General features: G+C 34.6%; 1 protein-coding gene across 1 annotated transcript in view; it reads left to right on the top strand.

Moving 5' to 3' along the window:
- The window catches only part of LOC145685829 (glutamate receptor ionotropic, kainate 2-like), a 90,705-nt gene extending 73,231 nt beyond the window's left edge, over positions 1-17,474 (top strand). The window contains exons 8-9 of the mRNA XM_081758419.1: positions 255-514; positions 6,787-17,474. Coding sequence (XP_081614545.1) covers positions 255-514; positions 6,787-7,069 — 543 coding nt within the window. The 3' untranslated portion in view covers positions 7,070-17,474. The remainder of the gene's footprint in view (positions 1-254; positions 515-6,786) is intronic.
- Positions 17,475-18,789: the final 1,315 nt, after the last annotated feature.

Below are 18,789 nucleotides of genomic sequence, written 5' to 3'. Positions count from 1 at the left end.
TTTTATGTGGTGTGTTTCTCGTGTATTTTGTTTGATTTGAAATGCATTGTGCTGACGTTTCCAATCTACCTAGGTACTGTAAGATGGACTTGAAAACGAATGAAACGCAGTTACGTTTCGAATCTGCTGTAGGAGGGACTTAAAAAACAAATCAAATGCGGTTAAGACAGCAAAAGCCACTTCAATTATTATCACATGTTTATACCTGTGCAAATTTAACACGGAATGTATTTCAGTTTCTATTTTATTTACAGAATAGCCACTCCAATATTTATCGTCGCACAATGATGAAAGTTCTCCAGCATCGAGACACGAATATGGTGACTCATAGAGCAATTGGTTTCGAAAAGTCCTGCACTGAACCATTTGGATTCTTTACTCTGTTTGAGAGCTATCCAGCCTACCGCAACGACCTCTCATGTGAACTAGTAACAATGCAGAGTAACCTGTTGCAGTCATTTATGTATTTTCCTATGAGACGTGATTTCCCATACAGGGATTTGTTCGATTTCTAGTAAGTACACGTTAAAAATTTATAATAGAGTAAATATTGTTATCTTGCTGGTGCGCGTGAGCTCCTTCGTGGCGAAGCGGTTAGCGTACGCTGCCTTTAGGGTGGGAGACCCGGGTTCGATTCCCGGCGAGAGCTCATGTGGAACGGATTCCACGTTAATCAGTAGGTCCACGTCTCATATAGCCTCGCTGCTGAAAAGGACGTTAAACTCAAAATCAACTTTCTGGTGCGTGATGGAGCTATACGAGGTGTGTTCAAAAACTATCGAACCTTATTTTTTTTCCCGCGTAAACCAATAAAGCGCGGGAAACTTTCTTCAGTATAGATGTAGTGGGGACACTCATGCGCAGTCGTGAATTGTTTTCCGCCCGCAGAAAGTGTCAGTTGCTAGCAGTCAGCCAATGAATGAAGACATGTAGTGAGCGGTCGTCGGATTTCAGTTTTTTGTAAAATGACAGAAAAACTTGACCAGCAATATTGCATCAAATTTGGCCAAAAACTTGGGGGTACCCAAACGGAGACCATTCAATCGGATCCGTACATTCAAATTTGAACGAGAATTTGGGCATAAGAAGAGTGTTCGTGAAATTTGATTCAGGCTTTCATCGCCAAACAGAACATTTCTGTGTGTCGTCAGGCTCCCTACTTACCCCGACGTGGCTCCGTGTGACTTTTGGTTATTTCCCAAGCTGAAAATGCCACTGAAAGGGACCTGATTTGAGTCAAGAGAAGACATCATGTGGAATGCGATGGCATGGTTGCTTATCATTCCAAAAAATGCGTTTCAGAAGTATTTCCAACAATAGCGGAAGCGCTGGGAGAAGTGTGTGCATTACCAAAGAAGACTACTTTGAAGGGAATTAGTGTTTTGGATTTCCAAATCAATAAATGTATTTTTGCCAACCAAAGGTTCGATACTTTTTGAACACACCTCGTATTTCACAAATCTCACAGTTTGCCTTTCCCAGCAGACCTTTTCTCTGAATTACATCTTGAAACACTACTTATTCATTGTTTTCCCTCTTGTGTACGAGAAAAAAAATAACTAAGTAGATGACCACGTCTGATAAACTGTACACGTAACATTTTACAGTGAAACTTGTCAGTGTTGGCCATCTTCTGTTCCGTTGTTAAGTAGTCAGCTTTGACACGTGAGCGATTTACAGAAAATGAATTATTTTTAAAACAAACAAACAAAAAGAAAAAAAAACTATTTTATGTCATTAAGTAATTCTAAGGCAGCTATTAGTTATTGTGTGTGTGTTAGTTTATACTTTTAAATAGCATATGAAAAATATGTGTGCAAAATACAAATATTCTACGAAATAAGTATCTACCTTAGTTCACCATTCTCACACTGTTTTATATTTTATTTATTTATTTATTTACGAATATAATTCCAGTTCATACTGGAATATCTAACAAATCTGAGAGATAACATACTAATAGTAATTATTATTATTAATAAATAACATCTAAGTAATAACGAGAAAGGTTGACAATAGCTGACCAGAATTTATCTATTAAAATAACGTCGTACTGCAGAGTTATATGCAGTTTCAAAATTGAATAAATCTACGGGTGTATGTTATGTGTCATAGTATAACTTAGAAAGCCTGTAGAACAAAGAGCATTGAACTACTAACAGTCTAGAGTCGTACTATATGAAAAAGGTGTATGTTTCGTATCTGTCGGAATCGAATTCGGAAATACAACTCTGAGAGTAACGTTCTGAATCTGAACTGGCCATGTGTGAATTTGTAGAGATATTTGAGATCACTGATTTTCGACACGTTACATGTAACTAGTTATATGCACTTTCGACACGTTAATTAGTTACAAAATACTACAGCACATCGTTTTGATAGAGATAAGATAAAAGTCAGTTCTAAGAAATAGAACATCCATATACTATCTCGTCCATTGCTCTCAGCAGTGAAATACCAACAGCGACGGATTGTACACCTGGAAAACGGTTGTTGATTAGCAACCAACAAAGAAAGGGACTTGTTCTATTATCTAATGCATCATTCCTTTTAACTATTTGCTAAATATATCCGATCGCCATTTGTTCTAAACTTCCTGCAAGCTCCGCAAGGGGAAAAAGGATTGGAAGAACGTGACGAAAACAAAGGACAATCTGAATCTGTCTGGAGTAGACCAGAAATGGTCTTGCAGTAAATAACATAATAGGAACGCCCTAATGACACTAATCTATTGATATACTTGCCGACAATAGTCATAAAAGCAATAGAGAGTACCACTTCTTGCTGTATTTTTGGAGAAGTTACTTTTAATTTACAAGTTTTTTTCCTTTTTTCTCTCCATTCAGTTTACTGACCGCCTAGAATGTAGAACAGTAAATTATATGCCGAAATCCTAAGAAATAAAGATTACGTAGGTATCCAACATAGTGAAGTGAAATTAACATTAACAGCATAGGAGCAACATTGTATTAAAAGCTCAACATAGAGGTATCGAACCAGCACTGAATAACTCTGTCACCTATTGAAGTAATGGTTAACTAACAGACTTTGCCTACGCATATGCACAATCTAAATACATTTGTAATAATTTCATTAATTTTATAGCAAAACTATAAGGTACAGCCAAATTTATGTAAAAATATTGTATTCTCATCAGATTTACGTGTGTACAACATTTCAGAGCTCTAGTTAGTATGGAAATATTTAAGTTAGAAGAGGTCCACAGTAGCTTAGTGGTTGAGCATTCATTCCTTGTGCGTGGGGCTTCTGGTGCGATTTCATCTTCCGACAAAGTAATATTTGTGGTAGACAAACACCATGTGCATGGATTTTCTCGGGGTTCTCCCGTTTTATGCCACTTTCTTCATTCTACCTCCGTCTCATTATCAAGCCTTCCTTAGTCTTGGTAGATATTCGTGGAACGTTAAACTACAATAAATAAATAAATAAATAAAAATAAGTTGCAAGATTTGACTGTAGCTAACAAACATAAAAGTAATTTAATAAATGCGTTGTAGAAATCAATTTCTTAGCTACACACATCAAACCAAACCCTCTGTTAGAATTGAGTTCGGGGCTGAAAATGGTTCGGTTTCCAAATACATAGAAAATTTTTCTGTCGTTTGATTTGTGAACCTGCACAAACAAATGAAATGTATTTTATGAAAGATATATCGGGATACATTTAATTTGTAGTTTATTTAATTTTAATTTGTATAATACAATGTTAATTATATTCATATTAATTACTGTGGATTAGCGAAAATATTGGAAATGCGGGTATTCGCTAAATGTGATGTAGGCAAAGAAATATTATTCTTGATCATTTTGCTCCATTTCGATATCTAACAGTCTCTTGGCGTCATTATAAGTTTACCGGCCATTCCTAATGTAGAACAGTTTAAATCAGATTTACAAGATCATACTCTGTTGCCAATCGAACCATATGAGATTTTGTAAAATTCTAATCGGATTTCAATTTGATCTAGTGCATCTGCTGTTGTCTTCCCTTGAATCACTATGTAAATTTAAAACCGATAGTAGAATGCGCCAAAATAGATAAAGGAGATTATGTTTTCAGTATTACTGGAACGTGCTTGATGCTATTACGATTCAAGTGAGACAAATATTTCAAATACCTTCAAAATTCGATTTTTATAAGTCCGTTGTCAGCATATACATACATTTTCTTTTTAAATCCTCTTCCCACATGATAATTACATAACAAATGTTTGAAAGTATAATTGCTAAATCCTTATTGAAGATAAGATTGACAGAAGCCCTATATTCGAGAACAAAGAGGGGAAATTTTTCATATTACTAGATATATTCACTCTTGAAAATACCTCTATCAAATGTAAAGGCGACAGATGAAACATCACATTCTCGTATGTGCACTCATGTCCAAAATTATTGTCGTATATCTATAATTGTCTTCTTGTAACAATATTATTTGACAATGATTTTGCAGGGTACTTTTAGTACTGATACTATGTGTATAATCGGGAAATGTATATTTGTGGTAAGTTTCATAGGAAAAGAATTGTAAATACGAAAATTATAATGAATGAAATGAAATGTTGCTGAATGGACAAGAAAATTCTATTGTCGTTTTATTGTTCTTATTTACTGCTCTTTTGACATGAAATTTGTCACATACGTGTATTTGCCGATTATACACATACTAACATTATAAGAAGTACCGGGCGAATTCGTTATCAAATTTTATTCGTACAAAAACATATTTATAGACAAGCGGCAATAATTTTGGACATGAGTGTACATTTTCCAACTTATGTTCCTCAGGAATTACAGTTATTGTAGTTTCTTTCCAGTACTTTTATCCTACCAGGACACCACCGAAAAAAGTTTTGATTATCGTTTCTAAGATCAAAAATATTTAGAAATTTATCCTGATTCAGAACAGACCTAATTATCATTTCGACATCTGAAATGTTTTCAGAAAATTTTATTCTTAGAAACAGTGGTGATATTATTTATTTATTTATTTTGCGGTATATTTTAAAAAAAGTTCTGTCCGAAAAATTTTAATAAGTGGAAGATTTGAAGTGGTTTACTAGTAATTGGAAAATATATTAATAGTCCATTCCTGAATGGACGAATAACTCTTTTTACACCATATATCTTGTCCAGTTCTCTTCCTCGTTATTGGACAGTGCTTTTTTTTATTTCGCTGTGAGCGAAGTTTCGTAGTTTTCATGTCTTATCTCTTTGTATTCAGTCAAGGATTGCTATTATCGTTTATCGTTTATTTGTATAATAAATATATAAATAAGTAATTTTTGACAAACATAATGTAGTCTGTGGACGATAAATGTCCAATTTTGGTAGTGTCTATGTCTCCGATCTATATGTCAAAACAATTAGAATCCATTCGTTGCAACATCGCTTTAGACACATCGCTATTTTACTTTTAAATATAAAGAGTAAGAAAATTCTTGTCCATGAGCTTTGACGACGAGAACGTCCTGAAACAAGGAGATGCATAGTCACCATTATTATTCAGATTTCTTCTGGAGTACGCTATAAGGAAAATAAAAGATAGGAACCAGGACCTAGAGCTGAATGGTATTCATCAGGTTATGGCGTATGCTGATGATGTAAATCTGATAGGGATTTATAGGAGAACAATAGAAAGAAATGTAAAGAGGACATGGGTTCAGAAGTGAATGCAGGGAAAACTAAATACATGGAAGTTCGCCGGACGTTAAAATATCAAATAATACTTTCAAAGAAGTGACTATTTCAAATATCTAGGATTAATATTAAGAGAGCAAAATAATAGCCACGAAGAAATTAAATATTGACCGAAACCGGAAGTCATGTTATTCTTCGGTTCAAAATCTTTTGTCATCGCAAATTCTGTCGAGGAAAATGTGAAGCTTAAAATATATAAAACGATAATCATAACTATTGTGCTGTATGGTTGCGAAACATGGTCGCTTACTCTGAGGGAAGAATGTAGACTGAAAGTATTTGAAAATAAAATCGTGAAACTAATATTGAGACTCAGGAGGAACGGAATGGGAAATGCCAGAAACGTCATAACGAGGAACTGCATAATTTATATCACTTACCAAACATTGTTAGGGTCATCAAATATAAGAGGCCCAGGTGGGCAAGTTATGTAGTCAGAATGTAAGAAAGTAGGAACTCTTTCAAAATTTTAACTGGAAATCCAATCGGAAAACAACCATTAGGAAGACTTAGGCGCAGATGGGAAGATGATATTAAGATGGATCTCGCAGAAATAGGAATACAAAGTAGAAACTAGATCCAGTTCACTAAGGACATATGTCAATGGAGAGCTTTTGTGAACGCGGCATTGATGCTCCGGGTTCCGTAGGTTATGGAGTTAGTTACTTAGTTAATTATGAAGCCCAATTAGATGTAATACTCAAAATAGATATTTTTATTTTTGTCTTTGACTTTAATTGTTGAACATCGTTTTCTTCTATTTCATATTCATTTTCAATTCGACTTTCTTGTTCCGTAAAATAAACTCTGCTATCATATTTATGAGTTCTGAATGTTGTTTGCGGTGCGCGCGTCATTGTTGTAGATAGTCTCGTGTTTGATTCCTGGTGAGAGCTTTGAAATTTGACTATGGTGGATTGGATTCCACTTTAAATTGTAGATCTACCTCTCATATAGCCTCACTGCTGAAAAGGGCCGCTAAACTTCGATAAACAAATTAGATCCTGAATTCAACTTTTTAAGCCTCAAATATCGAATTATTGATATAGTGTTTTCTTTATTTTTCAGCATTCGACGTCTGACTGAAGTTGGTGTACGACATAAGCTGAAAAACCAGTGGTGGCCTCCAAAATCAAATCACCAACCGGAGCTTTTGGTGGGCCTCGACATTGAACGAGTTTCGTTTAGTTTTGTTTGTCTTGTGTCTGGGATGTTTTTGTCGTTGTTTCTGTTGGTGACAGAGATTTTCCGCTACAAATACTTTGGTAAATGGTATCGAAGGCACCAAGAGAACGAAACTGTAGTATCTGTGAATTTGGGAGTGAAAAAATATCTACAAAAAGAGAAGTGATTACAGTGATTATTATTATAACATGTATGCCACCTAAGAGGGCCGACGCTGGCCCTAGGAAAAGGACTATCACGTTACTGCCACTACCAAGCTTCATCAGTTAAGAGAGAAACATGACGAGAAATGGTAAAAGCATTAAATAATTTAAAAGTATTCCTCTATAATGAAACGAAATGAAAGAGATGAATACATAAGCAAGCTTCAAGTTCAGAAACAACACCAACACATTTTGGAAAACGAATGCTTATACGAAAACATGAAAAAGGTTATAGACTGTCGTGGGTGAACAAATGCATCATTTCGAAGCTACAGTTCTCCGAAAATATTTTGGGATGATACAAAAATGATAAAACCCGAGGACTCAAGAATTGTCGAATTATGGTAAAAGAACATTGTGTTTATTTTGAGCTCAGGTTGTGTGTCAATTTTCAGTTTCTGATCTATAATTTCTCACTTCTAGATCAGTTTTCTTCTATGTTTCGCGGCCAACCCTGCCGTCCCCCTGATCCACATCCACTGATGCATTAATCGAATCGAGTGTCCTCGTAGCTATGTGGATAGCGCACGCGCCTTTGGTATTGGAGATCCGGGTTCGATCTTTGATGAGATGTGGTTCGGATGAGCTCATGTGGTTGGAGTTCGACATTAAGCTGTAAGTCCACGTCTCATATAGCCTCACTGCTGATAGGGACGCTAAATTCAAATCCAAACCAAAAACAAAAAGGTATTAATATAATCTAAGCTCAAAATGATCACTGTTCTCCTTTACTCAACCTTGATCCGAAATTTTGTTTTCGAATTCTGACTCTTTATTTTATCGTTCTCACTAATTTTGGGTGGATTATATTCCAATTCGGCCTCTCACCTTTTTTGTATATGTGCAAGAATTTATTTTGCGAACTTTGTGTGCTATTCTTTCTGAACACCTTGTGCATATATGTATTCTGTATTCTGACTCTATTCCGTAGTACTTTACAGAATATAAATTAAATTAATACGAAATGTTGTACCACGAACACAATCTTTAGTTACTGTATCAATGTTGGTAACTTTATTCATTGTAGTATTACCTAGATGTGATTAATTTGAGAAACGAGTTTTAACTTAAGATATAAAATTTAAATTAAGTGTATTTTTATATGTCTATGTCAGAAGATTTAATGGAGACTAAAGTGACGTGTTATTGATAGGCTTAATACTTATCATAGATGAAAAACAAACGTGTAAAAAGACAAAACGTGTAAAAAAAAATGTAATTGGAATGCAGCTTTTGAGAGAGGAACGCAACTGTTCTGGAAGTTCAAAACTGAGCACCCATGAGAACACCCCTGCTAGTACCAGTTTCCAAAAATACGTAATAAAGACTGGATTTTTTAATTTAATAATTTGCAGTGAAATGAAAGATAAGAAAGAGGATGGTCAGAATTTGCAATTCAGGTTATAAAATAATTTTAATAATTTATTTCCAGTACACTGTAGAAGTCACGAAGTTGCATGATGTCCAGTTATTATTTTAATGTTGACATCTTCATACCTTTACTATAGAAAAGTAATCGTAAGTGGAATCTCCATCATATTTCCATATATATATATATATAATCAAAATCCTTAAGTAGGGAAGCAAGCAGGTTTCTTCTTACTGACGGGTCATTTTACGAGTTACACTGAGTGAAGGAAATTGATCCAAGCGATTGATCATATTTCAGGAAACGGGTTTGAAATATTGTGCATGTTGATGCTAACTTAAACATAAATTCGATGGCGTAGTCGGTAGAGCGTTCACTTCTGGGGCTCAAGATCCTGTGTTCAAACCATGGGGGTACGATATTAGTTTTGTGGTAAATAAACACCGAGGGAGCGGATTTTCTCGAGATTCGTCCGTTTCTCCCCTTATTTGCATTCCTTTCACTTTTACATCATGAATTCCGTAATTACTATCTCGTTTGTGGGACGTTAAACTTACGCTTTATTGTAACGTATAAATGTTAAGCAATTAGTTTACGTCTGTCAATGATCATAAGGCACCTTCAGGAATCGTGAAACTACGATTTAGCAAAGATTGACTTCTTTCATTCATGTAAACAATGTTCCGGTACACCATTTTATTTTCCTCGGCAATAAGCAGTTCACTGCTCGCTTTCTAGCGTGGAAATCTAATTTACTTGCGCGATAGTATTCGTTGCTGGAAAACAGAATTTTATAAATACCCAAATGCGTGAGCTTGATAGTTAACACTAAGTGTGTTAAGCGCGCGATCGTATTTCATTGTTTAGTGCAACATTTGCATTTCTTATTTTAGAAACTTATATTTTGTTTCTTCAACCAAACTGCAGTTTGTGTATAAAGAATACCACTTTCTACGTATGGTGGCTCGTGCCTTAAATAAGTCATCGTCCGAGGGATCTTGCAGAAAACTCCCCCGATAACTAAATGGTCAAGTAAAATCCTCATTTGAAACAATCGACAGTCGCTCCACGTGGAATTTTGATTGCCACATTTCCAAATGCTGTCCTTTGAGTTAGTGAGTAGAAGATTGTTGAATTGAATTGAATTGAATTGAATTTTATTGCGTTCAATGACCATTTACATTGGCTGATTGCCATATGGTGTAGAACATGTCAATGATATTATACAAAATATATAATGTGGAGAGTGGAGAGACTAATGGAAAATCGCCTACACCAGAAGACAAAAAGTAATTCACCAGAAGACTAAAAGACAAAAAAGAAAGAAGAACATCGTTACGTGGGATACTTATTCAACAAAGCTAGGAGCTTGTTTTAAGTTCATATGACACCGTAGTAAAAACAAACTAGGGAGGGGACTGTGCAGTAAAACTGCAAAGATTTTAGGACTTCATAGGAATACCGTGAGAAGAATAGCAGATAGGGCAACCCCAAAGACATCAAAGAAATGTGGAAATAAGATGATACGTTTCACAAAAATTGATAATTCTACGTTCGATTTAGTCCGCCAAGAAATTTATAAATTCTACAGTAAGGGCACGGCACTTATTGTAAATTAAATTGTGAGTCATCTTCATGAAATATGTGACTTTCCTTATGAGCGCGTAATGTTGTCCCTACTTTTAAAGCATTTATGTTTCAAATATCAGACGCTTAATGGCAGAAGGTTGATAGTGGAATCAAGCAGGATCGTTACGTGGCGATACATGTATCTGAGCAAATTAAGGCAATTCCGCAGCGAGGGTGAAAAAGTAATGTATTTAGATGAAACTTGGTACGATACCCATGATGTTTCAAGGAAGGGTTGGGATGATGCCTCCCCTAAATGTTTCCATATCTAGAGCCAAAAGAATAATGGTATTGCATGCCGGCAGTGATAACGGCTGGGTAAAAAACTGTATGTTTTTGTCAGCGAAAAATATTGGTGATGCAGTGGCTGGCAGTCACGATGACATGAATTCTGCAGTATTCGAGAAATGGTTCTCAGAAACCCTTATGGTTAATTTGCCAACAAATGAAAAGTGTGTGATTCTTTTAGATAATGCTGCATATCATTCTCCTAAAAGTGAAGATGCTGACGATGTTAATGAATGTAAAAGAGTGTTCATTACATGCACGTAAACAATATCCCATTGCCCGACCCTCTCCCGATAAAGGCTGTCTTTCCTCTTGGATGAAATTAAAATGACAAATATAGGTAAAGCCTATGTAATTGATAATATCGCGCGCGACTGTGGCCATTACGTGTTAAGACTTCCGCCTTATCATTACTACCTTAACCCGATTGAAATAATTTGATCAAAACTGAAGAGAGACATTAGGAAGAAAAATGAAACACCCTCATTAAGTGCAAGTGTTTGCAAGATGTTAAGAGAGTGTGTTGAATCGTTAGGCCCTTATGTGTGGATGAATTATATTGACCAGATAAAGAAAATCGAAAATCGAAAATATCTTACACATGACCAGCAGTCCGATGACAATACTTTTTTTTTTTTTTTTTTTTATTCTGATGGACTTCTGATAATACGTAAAAACTGAAGAAGAGGACGCAACATAATCTCTAGTCAAGTAAAATAGTTCAACTTAGTTTGAATTAAAATTCGCTTTCGAGAGTGTCCAATGTCCGAAGTCACTATATTATTATTATTATTATTGGAAATCTTGTGTGAACAATAAATTTTCACACTTCTTCCTTGTTCTTGTTCTTTAATTAGAAGGAGCAAGGTGGCTCAGTGATTAGCACTCCTCGCTGGTCTAGTGGCTAGAGCGTGCGCCTTTGGTGTACGCGGTCCTGGGTTCGATTCCCAGTGGGAGAGCCTCTGGAATTTTGACTATCCTCAAGATTTCTGTTTCGTGACGCTGTTTTTAAAGTTAATGGAAAACAGTAAAATAATGATAATTAGGGGAATTAAGTTACCGAGGAACGTTCAGTAAATCAGTTAACTTTAAAAAGAAATAGTGGAGCACTCACTCCGGGTTCCGGGGGTCCTGGTTTAATCCCAAATCATGTCAGTTTATGTTGGTTGAAATCGTGCTCGTGGATTTTCTCGGGATTCTCTCTTTTCCTACCATTTTCTTATCTCACCAACTGAAATGAATTCAGTTTAACGTCCCACATCATTGAAATGAAGGCTAATAGAGACAGATGATTATAAAAGTGAATGATGATTAATGAAGTGAACAATGATTTATCACCATACTAATTCAGTTGTTGAAAGACATAAATCTGTGATTCTGGAGTACCGTAAAAGAGCAAGTGCGCACGCGTTATTTGACATGGGCATTTTTAGGGAATTCTACAACTTCTGACATTTTCATCGCTTTCTAAAAGAGAGGTTTTCTCCCTTCAACTTAAAAACGATTATTCAAATTTCAATGGATGGCCCCTAATGTAAACTTTATATTTCTGCTTATTTCCAAGTTACATATCAAGAAGTTGCCAAATGATCCTGTACGGCCAAGAATGCGAAAGTGTATGGCTGTGCATGACTGGATCGGAACTCGAACCCGGGATCACCGGCGGAACGTGTATATACTTTACCCAGTCCGCTTCCTGAATAGCCATACACTTTCTCATTCTTGAAGTCGATGTTCTTTCACTCAGGCCTCATGGTTTATGCTGCAACTTCCTGGTGTGCTTGGACAATCCATTGTCTACGTTCAGAACGCCTCCGACGGTTGTATTATCATTATATTAGCGACTGGAGGAAACAAACGATTTTTAACACACCAATTCCTCTATAGGTGCAAATTTAGTGGTAAACAAAGAGTGAAAAGTGCATGACTGGACCGGGACTTGATCTCGGGGTCTTCAGAGTACCGTGCCGATGCGTTAATCACTACGCAATCCAGTCCGCTCCCTGAATAACCATTTACTCTTGAACTCAGTGTTCTTTTACTCAGATCATGTGGTTTGTACAACAACTTCTTGTTGTGCTTGGACAATCCAGTGTCCATATTCAGAACACCTCTGAAGATTGAATTGGTATAATCAAAATAGGTTGTTTCCTGCATTCGTTAATATAATGATCCTGTTATACTTTATATAAAAGCAGTGAGTTACTTACCTTGTGTGGATTGAGGTAACGACCTTGAGAATCGTTGAATTTCTAAGAGCTCCGTATAACCTATTAAAGGATTTTCCAGCACACCGAACAGGGTACACTTCTATAGAGGCTCAAAATTTTCCAGTGAAGTTTCTTTCTGTGCTGGATTTAAAAATGATAGTGTTGTCCAGCGAGCCGATAATATTTATCCATATATTCTGCTCTATATTAAACATGTCAGGACTTGTTTCAGAAACAGAAACTTTCCTTAGTAAATTTCAGACTGTCTCCAATCTTAATCCATTTCTTTATATCTTTTAATCTTACGTAAAAAAAATAATAGTTCTTCAAGTTCATGTATACGGATTGGAAAATGAAAAAAACTTCTTCCTATGGAAACGTTTGCGTTGGTTTTGCTATATATATATATATATATACTGTCTTCAAAAAATGCGTACCGATAACGGATTTCGACATTTTAGATTTTTGCCGAAATTGCAGAAAATGTCTACAGAAATTTGTTATTAGATTTCTGGAAAAGCCACCGTTAAATTATAAATTGACTGGAACTCTTTCATGTTTGGATTTTAATGTTTCTGCAGAGTCTGATGTTGGAGTGAATTTCTTGAAGTCTCTTTCAGCTGAACTGGTTGAAAACAATTTGTTTATATGGATATAAGGCAGATGCAGTCGTGAAGCATCTCAAAGAGTTTTGTTCGAATCCGAATTGTAAAACACTTATGAGTCAATATTCTAGAAGTAGTCAACATTTGGATTACTTTTTACTAGAGATTTCGTACTCTTCAAAGTGCAGGATTCCTGCTGGTCCGGGAAATCAGGAAAAACGCAGGGAAAATGGTGCAAATCAGGGAAGCTTAGGGAAAAAGATTGGAAATCAGGGAAAGTCAGGAAAATTTTATATATTTTTTCTAACATTAATTGTACACCAAATTCGGCTTAGTCAACCATTAATGATCACAGTTTGAAACATGGCTCAGATTTTCATGGGAGGTAACTGGAATGTACGTATGAGCTATTGATTACTATTTGTCTCTACAGAATAAATGTTTTCATATATAAATATTCACCGTTATTTACTCCTTATTTATATGTCAACGTCATCTGACACCTGTCCTGAAAGTCAGGGAATTTCCTGCCAAAGGTCAGGGCGAAGTCAGTGAAATAGATTTCTGCAGATCAGTAGGAACCCTGAAGTGAAATGATTTAACAGATGTTGATAAAATCGTATTAATTTTTTCTCATGAAATTCAAATCTATAAATAAGATTTTGCAATCAATGCACAACGTGTAGCAGATAATTTAAAAGAACAAACTTTATTACTTGTGTACGATTTAGTAGCTTCTTCGGGTGGCCTTGAGAAATTATCCATAAGGAAATCCAGGATTCATTATGTACAAAATGCTCGTACTCGTTTCGCAGAAGCAACAAATTAACGACGAGAGAAAGAAAGAAGAAGAAGCTAAAGAAGGAAAGTAAAGATCATTCTGAAGCTGAAACTTGAAGCTGAGAAGACAAATATGTAGTGCTCTCTTTATTCATAGTAGCCTGTGGTATATAGTGTCACCGCCATAGTTAGTGTTCCACCTGAAGTGATATTTTTTTATTCTATTGTGTTCTCATTTCGTTCCTGGATTCATCCTGGAAAATTCATCTTTACAAGTAAAGATTCCCATTTAGCCGCTTGTATTGCTCAGTGGATATGCTCCTGGATCATCGAAACATTGAGAAAGAGAGAGAGAGAGAGAGAGAGAGAAGATAGATGCAACGGAAGATATGCGCAATATTGACGAGAACATAAAGCGTTTGAAGAAGTGACATGACTTACATAATACTATTGACTTTTTTCTAAGAGAATGTCGCTAATACCTCTGTATACCACAGCTAGTTTTATGTGTATACAGTACATTCAACCTTTTTCGATGTCTTACTGCGACTTTTTCCTTTCATATGCGATGAAACTTTCATCATGTGATTAAAGTTACAGACTCAGGTTTCGGGGTAAATGCTTAATGTCTTGTTTTCTTTTAAGGAATTTTTCATTAGATGATCTGTAATTTCATAATAAAATATGTTGTATTTGTTTTGTTTAAATATGGTTCCGTTTTCTAGTTTATTAAGGAGAACATTTATGTGTCATCGCTGTCATATTTTCTTGGTCTTGTTTTTCCATCAACATGGGACAGTCTGTATAGCTAATTACATACCAGAGAAAATTTCAAAAAATGTTTTGGGAAACTGGCAGAAGTCAGGGAATTTTTTCCCGTAATTTTTGTTGCCGCCCTGGAATTAAGTCCTTTGGTTCTCCAAACTGATATTCAACTCAATTCTTATATTCATTTATTCATATTTTATTTATGTATTTTTGTACATAATCGATCAAAGATCAATACATGGGAATTACCATGTGATATTAATATCTGTGTATAATTGATATTAACATTAATTGTAAATAGTATCACTAAAATCATTAACATCATTAATACATTAGAAAGAAATTTGAACATCTTTTTGGATTTCGGTACCGGTATGTTTTTAATATCCTTCAAGTAAGTCCCCAACTTATTGTAAAGCTTAGTGGACTTAGGAAGGACACTTCTTTCACTTCAAGTGTAGTTTTGAAATAATATGTATCTTTCTTTTTTTTTTGTGTGTGTGTGTGTGTGTATCATATGAATGTACACTCATATCCAAAATTTTTGTCGCATTTCTATAACTGTCTTCTTGTACGAATATAATTTGATAGTGATTTTGCAGGGTACTTTTAATACTGATACTATGTGTATAATCGGGAAATGTATATTTGAGGTAAATTTCATAGGAATAGAATTGTAAATACGAAAATTAGAATGAGTAAAACAAAATGTTGCTAAATGGACAAGAAAGTTTTACTTTTGTTTTAGTGTTCTTATTTACTGATCTTTTGACATGAAGTTTTCCACATACATGTCTTTGCCGATTATACACATACTAACATTATAAGAAATACCGGGCGAATTCGTTATCAAATTATATTCCTACAATAACATATTTAAAATATATGCGACAATAATTTTGGACATGAGTGTACATCATATACATGAATAAAAATGTTTTCGTTTCTTTTTATATATATATATATATATATATATATATATATATATATATATATAGAATTTTGTAGGTCTATACAAACAAGGGATAATTAAAATTTTATTTGACTGAAATGAACTTCTACAAGAGGCTTTTGATGATAAATTAGAAAGTCCTTATCACCTTCTGTAAGCAAAACACAGAAGTACTGAGATATGAAGCTCCCGAGAAAATTATTCCGAAGCTTAATAAAGACTGCAACTTAGCATAGTATAATGAAAGCAAAATTTGTTTGATGGCGGTCCGCCAGTTCGTTTCCTTATATTGTTCGACTCTAATGTTGACCACTTTGTAGCAGATTAATTTTGTTGAAGCTTCACTAATATGTGTTAGCGTAGGTTAACTTATGGAAAATAGTTGAAAGTGGACGTTCGTTAAACTTAAGTCTGGAGACAACTTGAGGTACTTTTAACTCCAAATCTTTGTCTCTGTAGGATTGATTTCACTTCTCTATTTGACTTCTTTGTTTTGAAATTTCAGACCAGAGGCTTTTTTAAATTTAATTTAATTTATTTTTTTTTGGGGGGGGGTAGAATTGAATGCTATCAACTTTTCTGACAACCAATTAGATTTAATTCTCACGTGCAACATCATGTACTGTTTTTCAGGTTGCGGAATCTTTGTAGATCAAAATGTCTACAAGTACATGCATATGTGTAAAAAAGCAGTTTTGTTACATAAAGTCAAGGGTACCGAGGGCCCCCCAAAGCTCATGTGGGTCCCATGTATTTTTATGAATGTGTATTTTTATTATATGTATTGTTTTATGTGTTTTTTAATGAATTCCTCCCCCCAAAGTTACAGAGAAATCGGCGCCCTTGCATAAAGTTGCAATATGAGTTTACGATCTCATCGACACATATGCTACATAAATGTTGAAATTTTACAAAAATGAAGCAGACAATAACACGTATTTTTCTGCTATATTTTAATTAATAAATGATATTAAATATAACAATAGGTGACACTCCTATATGTGTATGTTTTAAGATCGCTCAAAATACAGTTTTAGGAAGCAGACAATAAAATGCTTACCATCATCGTTACTAAGTTACAAGAACACATTAATAATAATAATAATCCATTATTCCGAAATTCAGAATACTTAAATACTTGAAATGAGGTACTGGCGGATTCCTGTATTGTTGATTGTTGAAAAATATTACTATCACTTTTGCGTTGGTCCTCACTTTATTTATTAATTAACCAAGTTTTATATGAATAACAATAGCAACGTTTCATATAGTTTAAATAGTTTGTTAAAAGTAGTAAATTCGTAGTAGTGATTTCTGAACTTGTAATGTTCATTATATATTTGTGAATTTTTTAACTTCAAATCAAAGACTTGGAATTATAAAACATATTTATAACACTTGTTTGTTAGTCCTAATGGATGTGTGTGAAAATTGGTAAATAATGTAACACAAATACAATTATAAAAACAACATCACCCATATATAGTAAGTAGGTCACACAACAATTCTAACATTGGATTTAGTATAAGTATTAATCATATGCATGAAGAACCATAAACCTCACCGTAGGGTAATATTGCATTTGTTGATGTAATATTATCAAATTTTTAACATTTGTGATATCATGTTAGTAGTTTTGGAAGTATTTGTAATTTTGGAAAATTATGTATATTCGTGACTTACTGATTGTGTAATTTGTACTGTGACTAAAGTGTTATATTTCTGTACTCGATTTGGAAATTAAATAAAATGATAGAATAAAATGAATGCTGTGATTGATTTAAAACATTTTAAATTAAGAAAAAGTTATTATTTTACAACGAAATTTCACAAATTACAATACAGGCATACTATTAAACCGTCATCTATTCAAAAATTATGTCTACTGTCCCGACAGTAAAGAATTGAGTAAAATAAATAACTACGAACAACGCCTCTGGCATTGCCCCTCTCAATTCCTGGGCCAGCTGACATACACATTCTTGACTAAACTTGGACTTAAATATCATTGGGACTATCACCAATCAGCTTAGTTACCCCGAAGAAAACTATAGATTCGAAGATAATCTCCATCATTTCGGATATTTTTTACCCCGTCACACCCCCACCTTAAACGGGTGGGGGCTGAACTTAGATGGAATCGAAACTGCCACTATTCATTTCAGAGTCCCCGAAATTTATGAACTCGACACAAATATAAGTCATCTTCGATTATCTTGACATGTCACCCTTTTCTTCCTAGGAGTGTCACCCCCTAGATTTTTCTTTCAAATTGTAAGTCAGATTATATATGTACCGTGTCCTGCGAAAACGAACTAAGCGCCACTTTCTTACTTTTGAGAAAATTACGTATAAAGGTTGATGTCCAGCATTAATGTAGCCGTAATCAAAAGTGAAATTATGTTTCCTTTTTTGGAAATTTGTTGGTTTTCCTCTCTTTTCGATTGCGCAAAACGTTCTAATGCTTATCAGGGACCAATCGTCGCATTTACGTGCATTTTCAAAGTTTGGCGCTTAGTTCACTTTTGCATAACACGGTACATATATATATATGTCAACTTGTTTTTATAAATGAAGTTACATATCAAATTTCAACTTTCTAACATGCAAACTTCGTCAGATATTCTATTTTATAAACATAAATTTTAAACCACCTTTTCCCCTTTGAAATCTCATCCAACCCCTTAGGATACTAACCAACATTTCTACAGATTCTGCGGTTTCTTTCAAACTATGATCTCTTTGATAAAATCACTTTCAAGTTTACTAAGTCAACGGTGGTGACTTGTATACGAGACAAACAAACATACAGACGTTCATTTTTATATGAACTATTCTTAATAGAAGTAAAAGTATACGTATTTCCAATTTTCATGTCACGAAAATGTGATGTCCTTAAGTTATGCGAGAACATGCATGTTTAGTCAAAAAGAAGTCTCCGTGGGTGAGTAGTTAGCTTTGTGCCCTCATGACACATAGGTTCTGGGTTCGAAAGCTGTGAGCATTTGTTTCTTTTTAATCTCATTCTCCAAATGAAAAGATCTTTTTCTCCGTGTGTAATAGTTATAGATGCTCCAAAAAG

The sequence above is a fragment of the Thermobia domestica genome, chromosome 5 (genome assembly GCF_964235325.1).
Source record: "Thermobia domestica chromosome 5, izTheDome1.hap1.1, whole genome shotgun sequence".
NCBI lineage: Eukaryota > Metazoa > Arthropoda > Insecta > Zygentoma > Lepismatidae > Thermobia > Thermobia domestica.
This window is presented reverse-complemented; position numbering and strand designations above follow the sequence as displayed.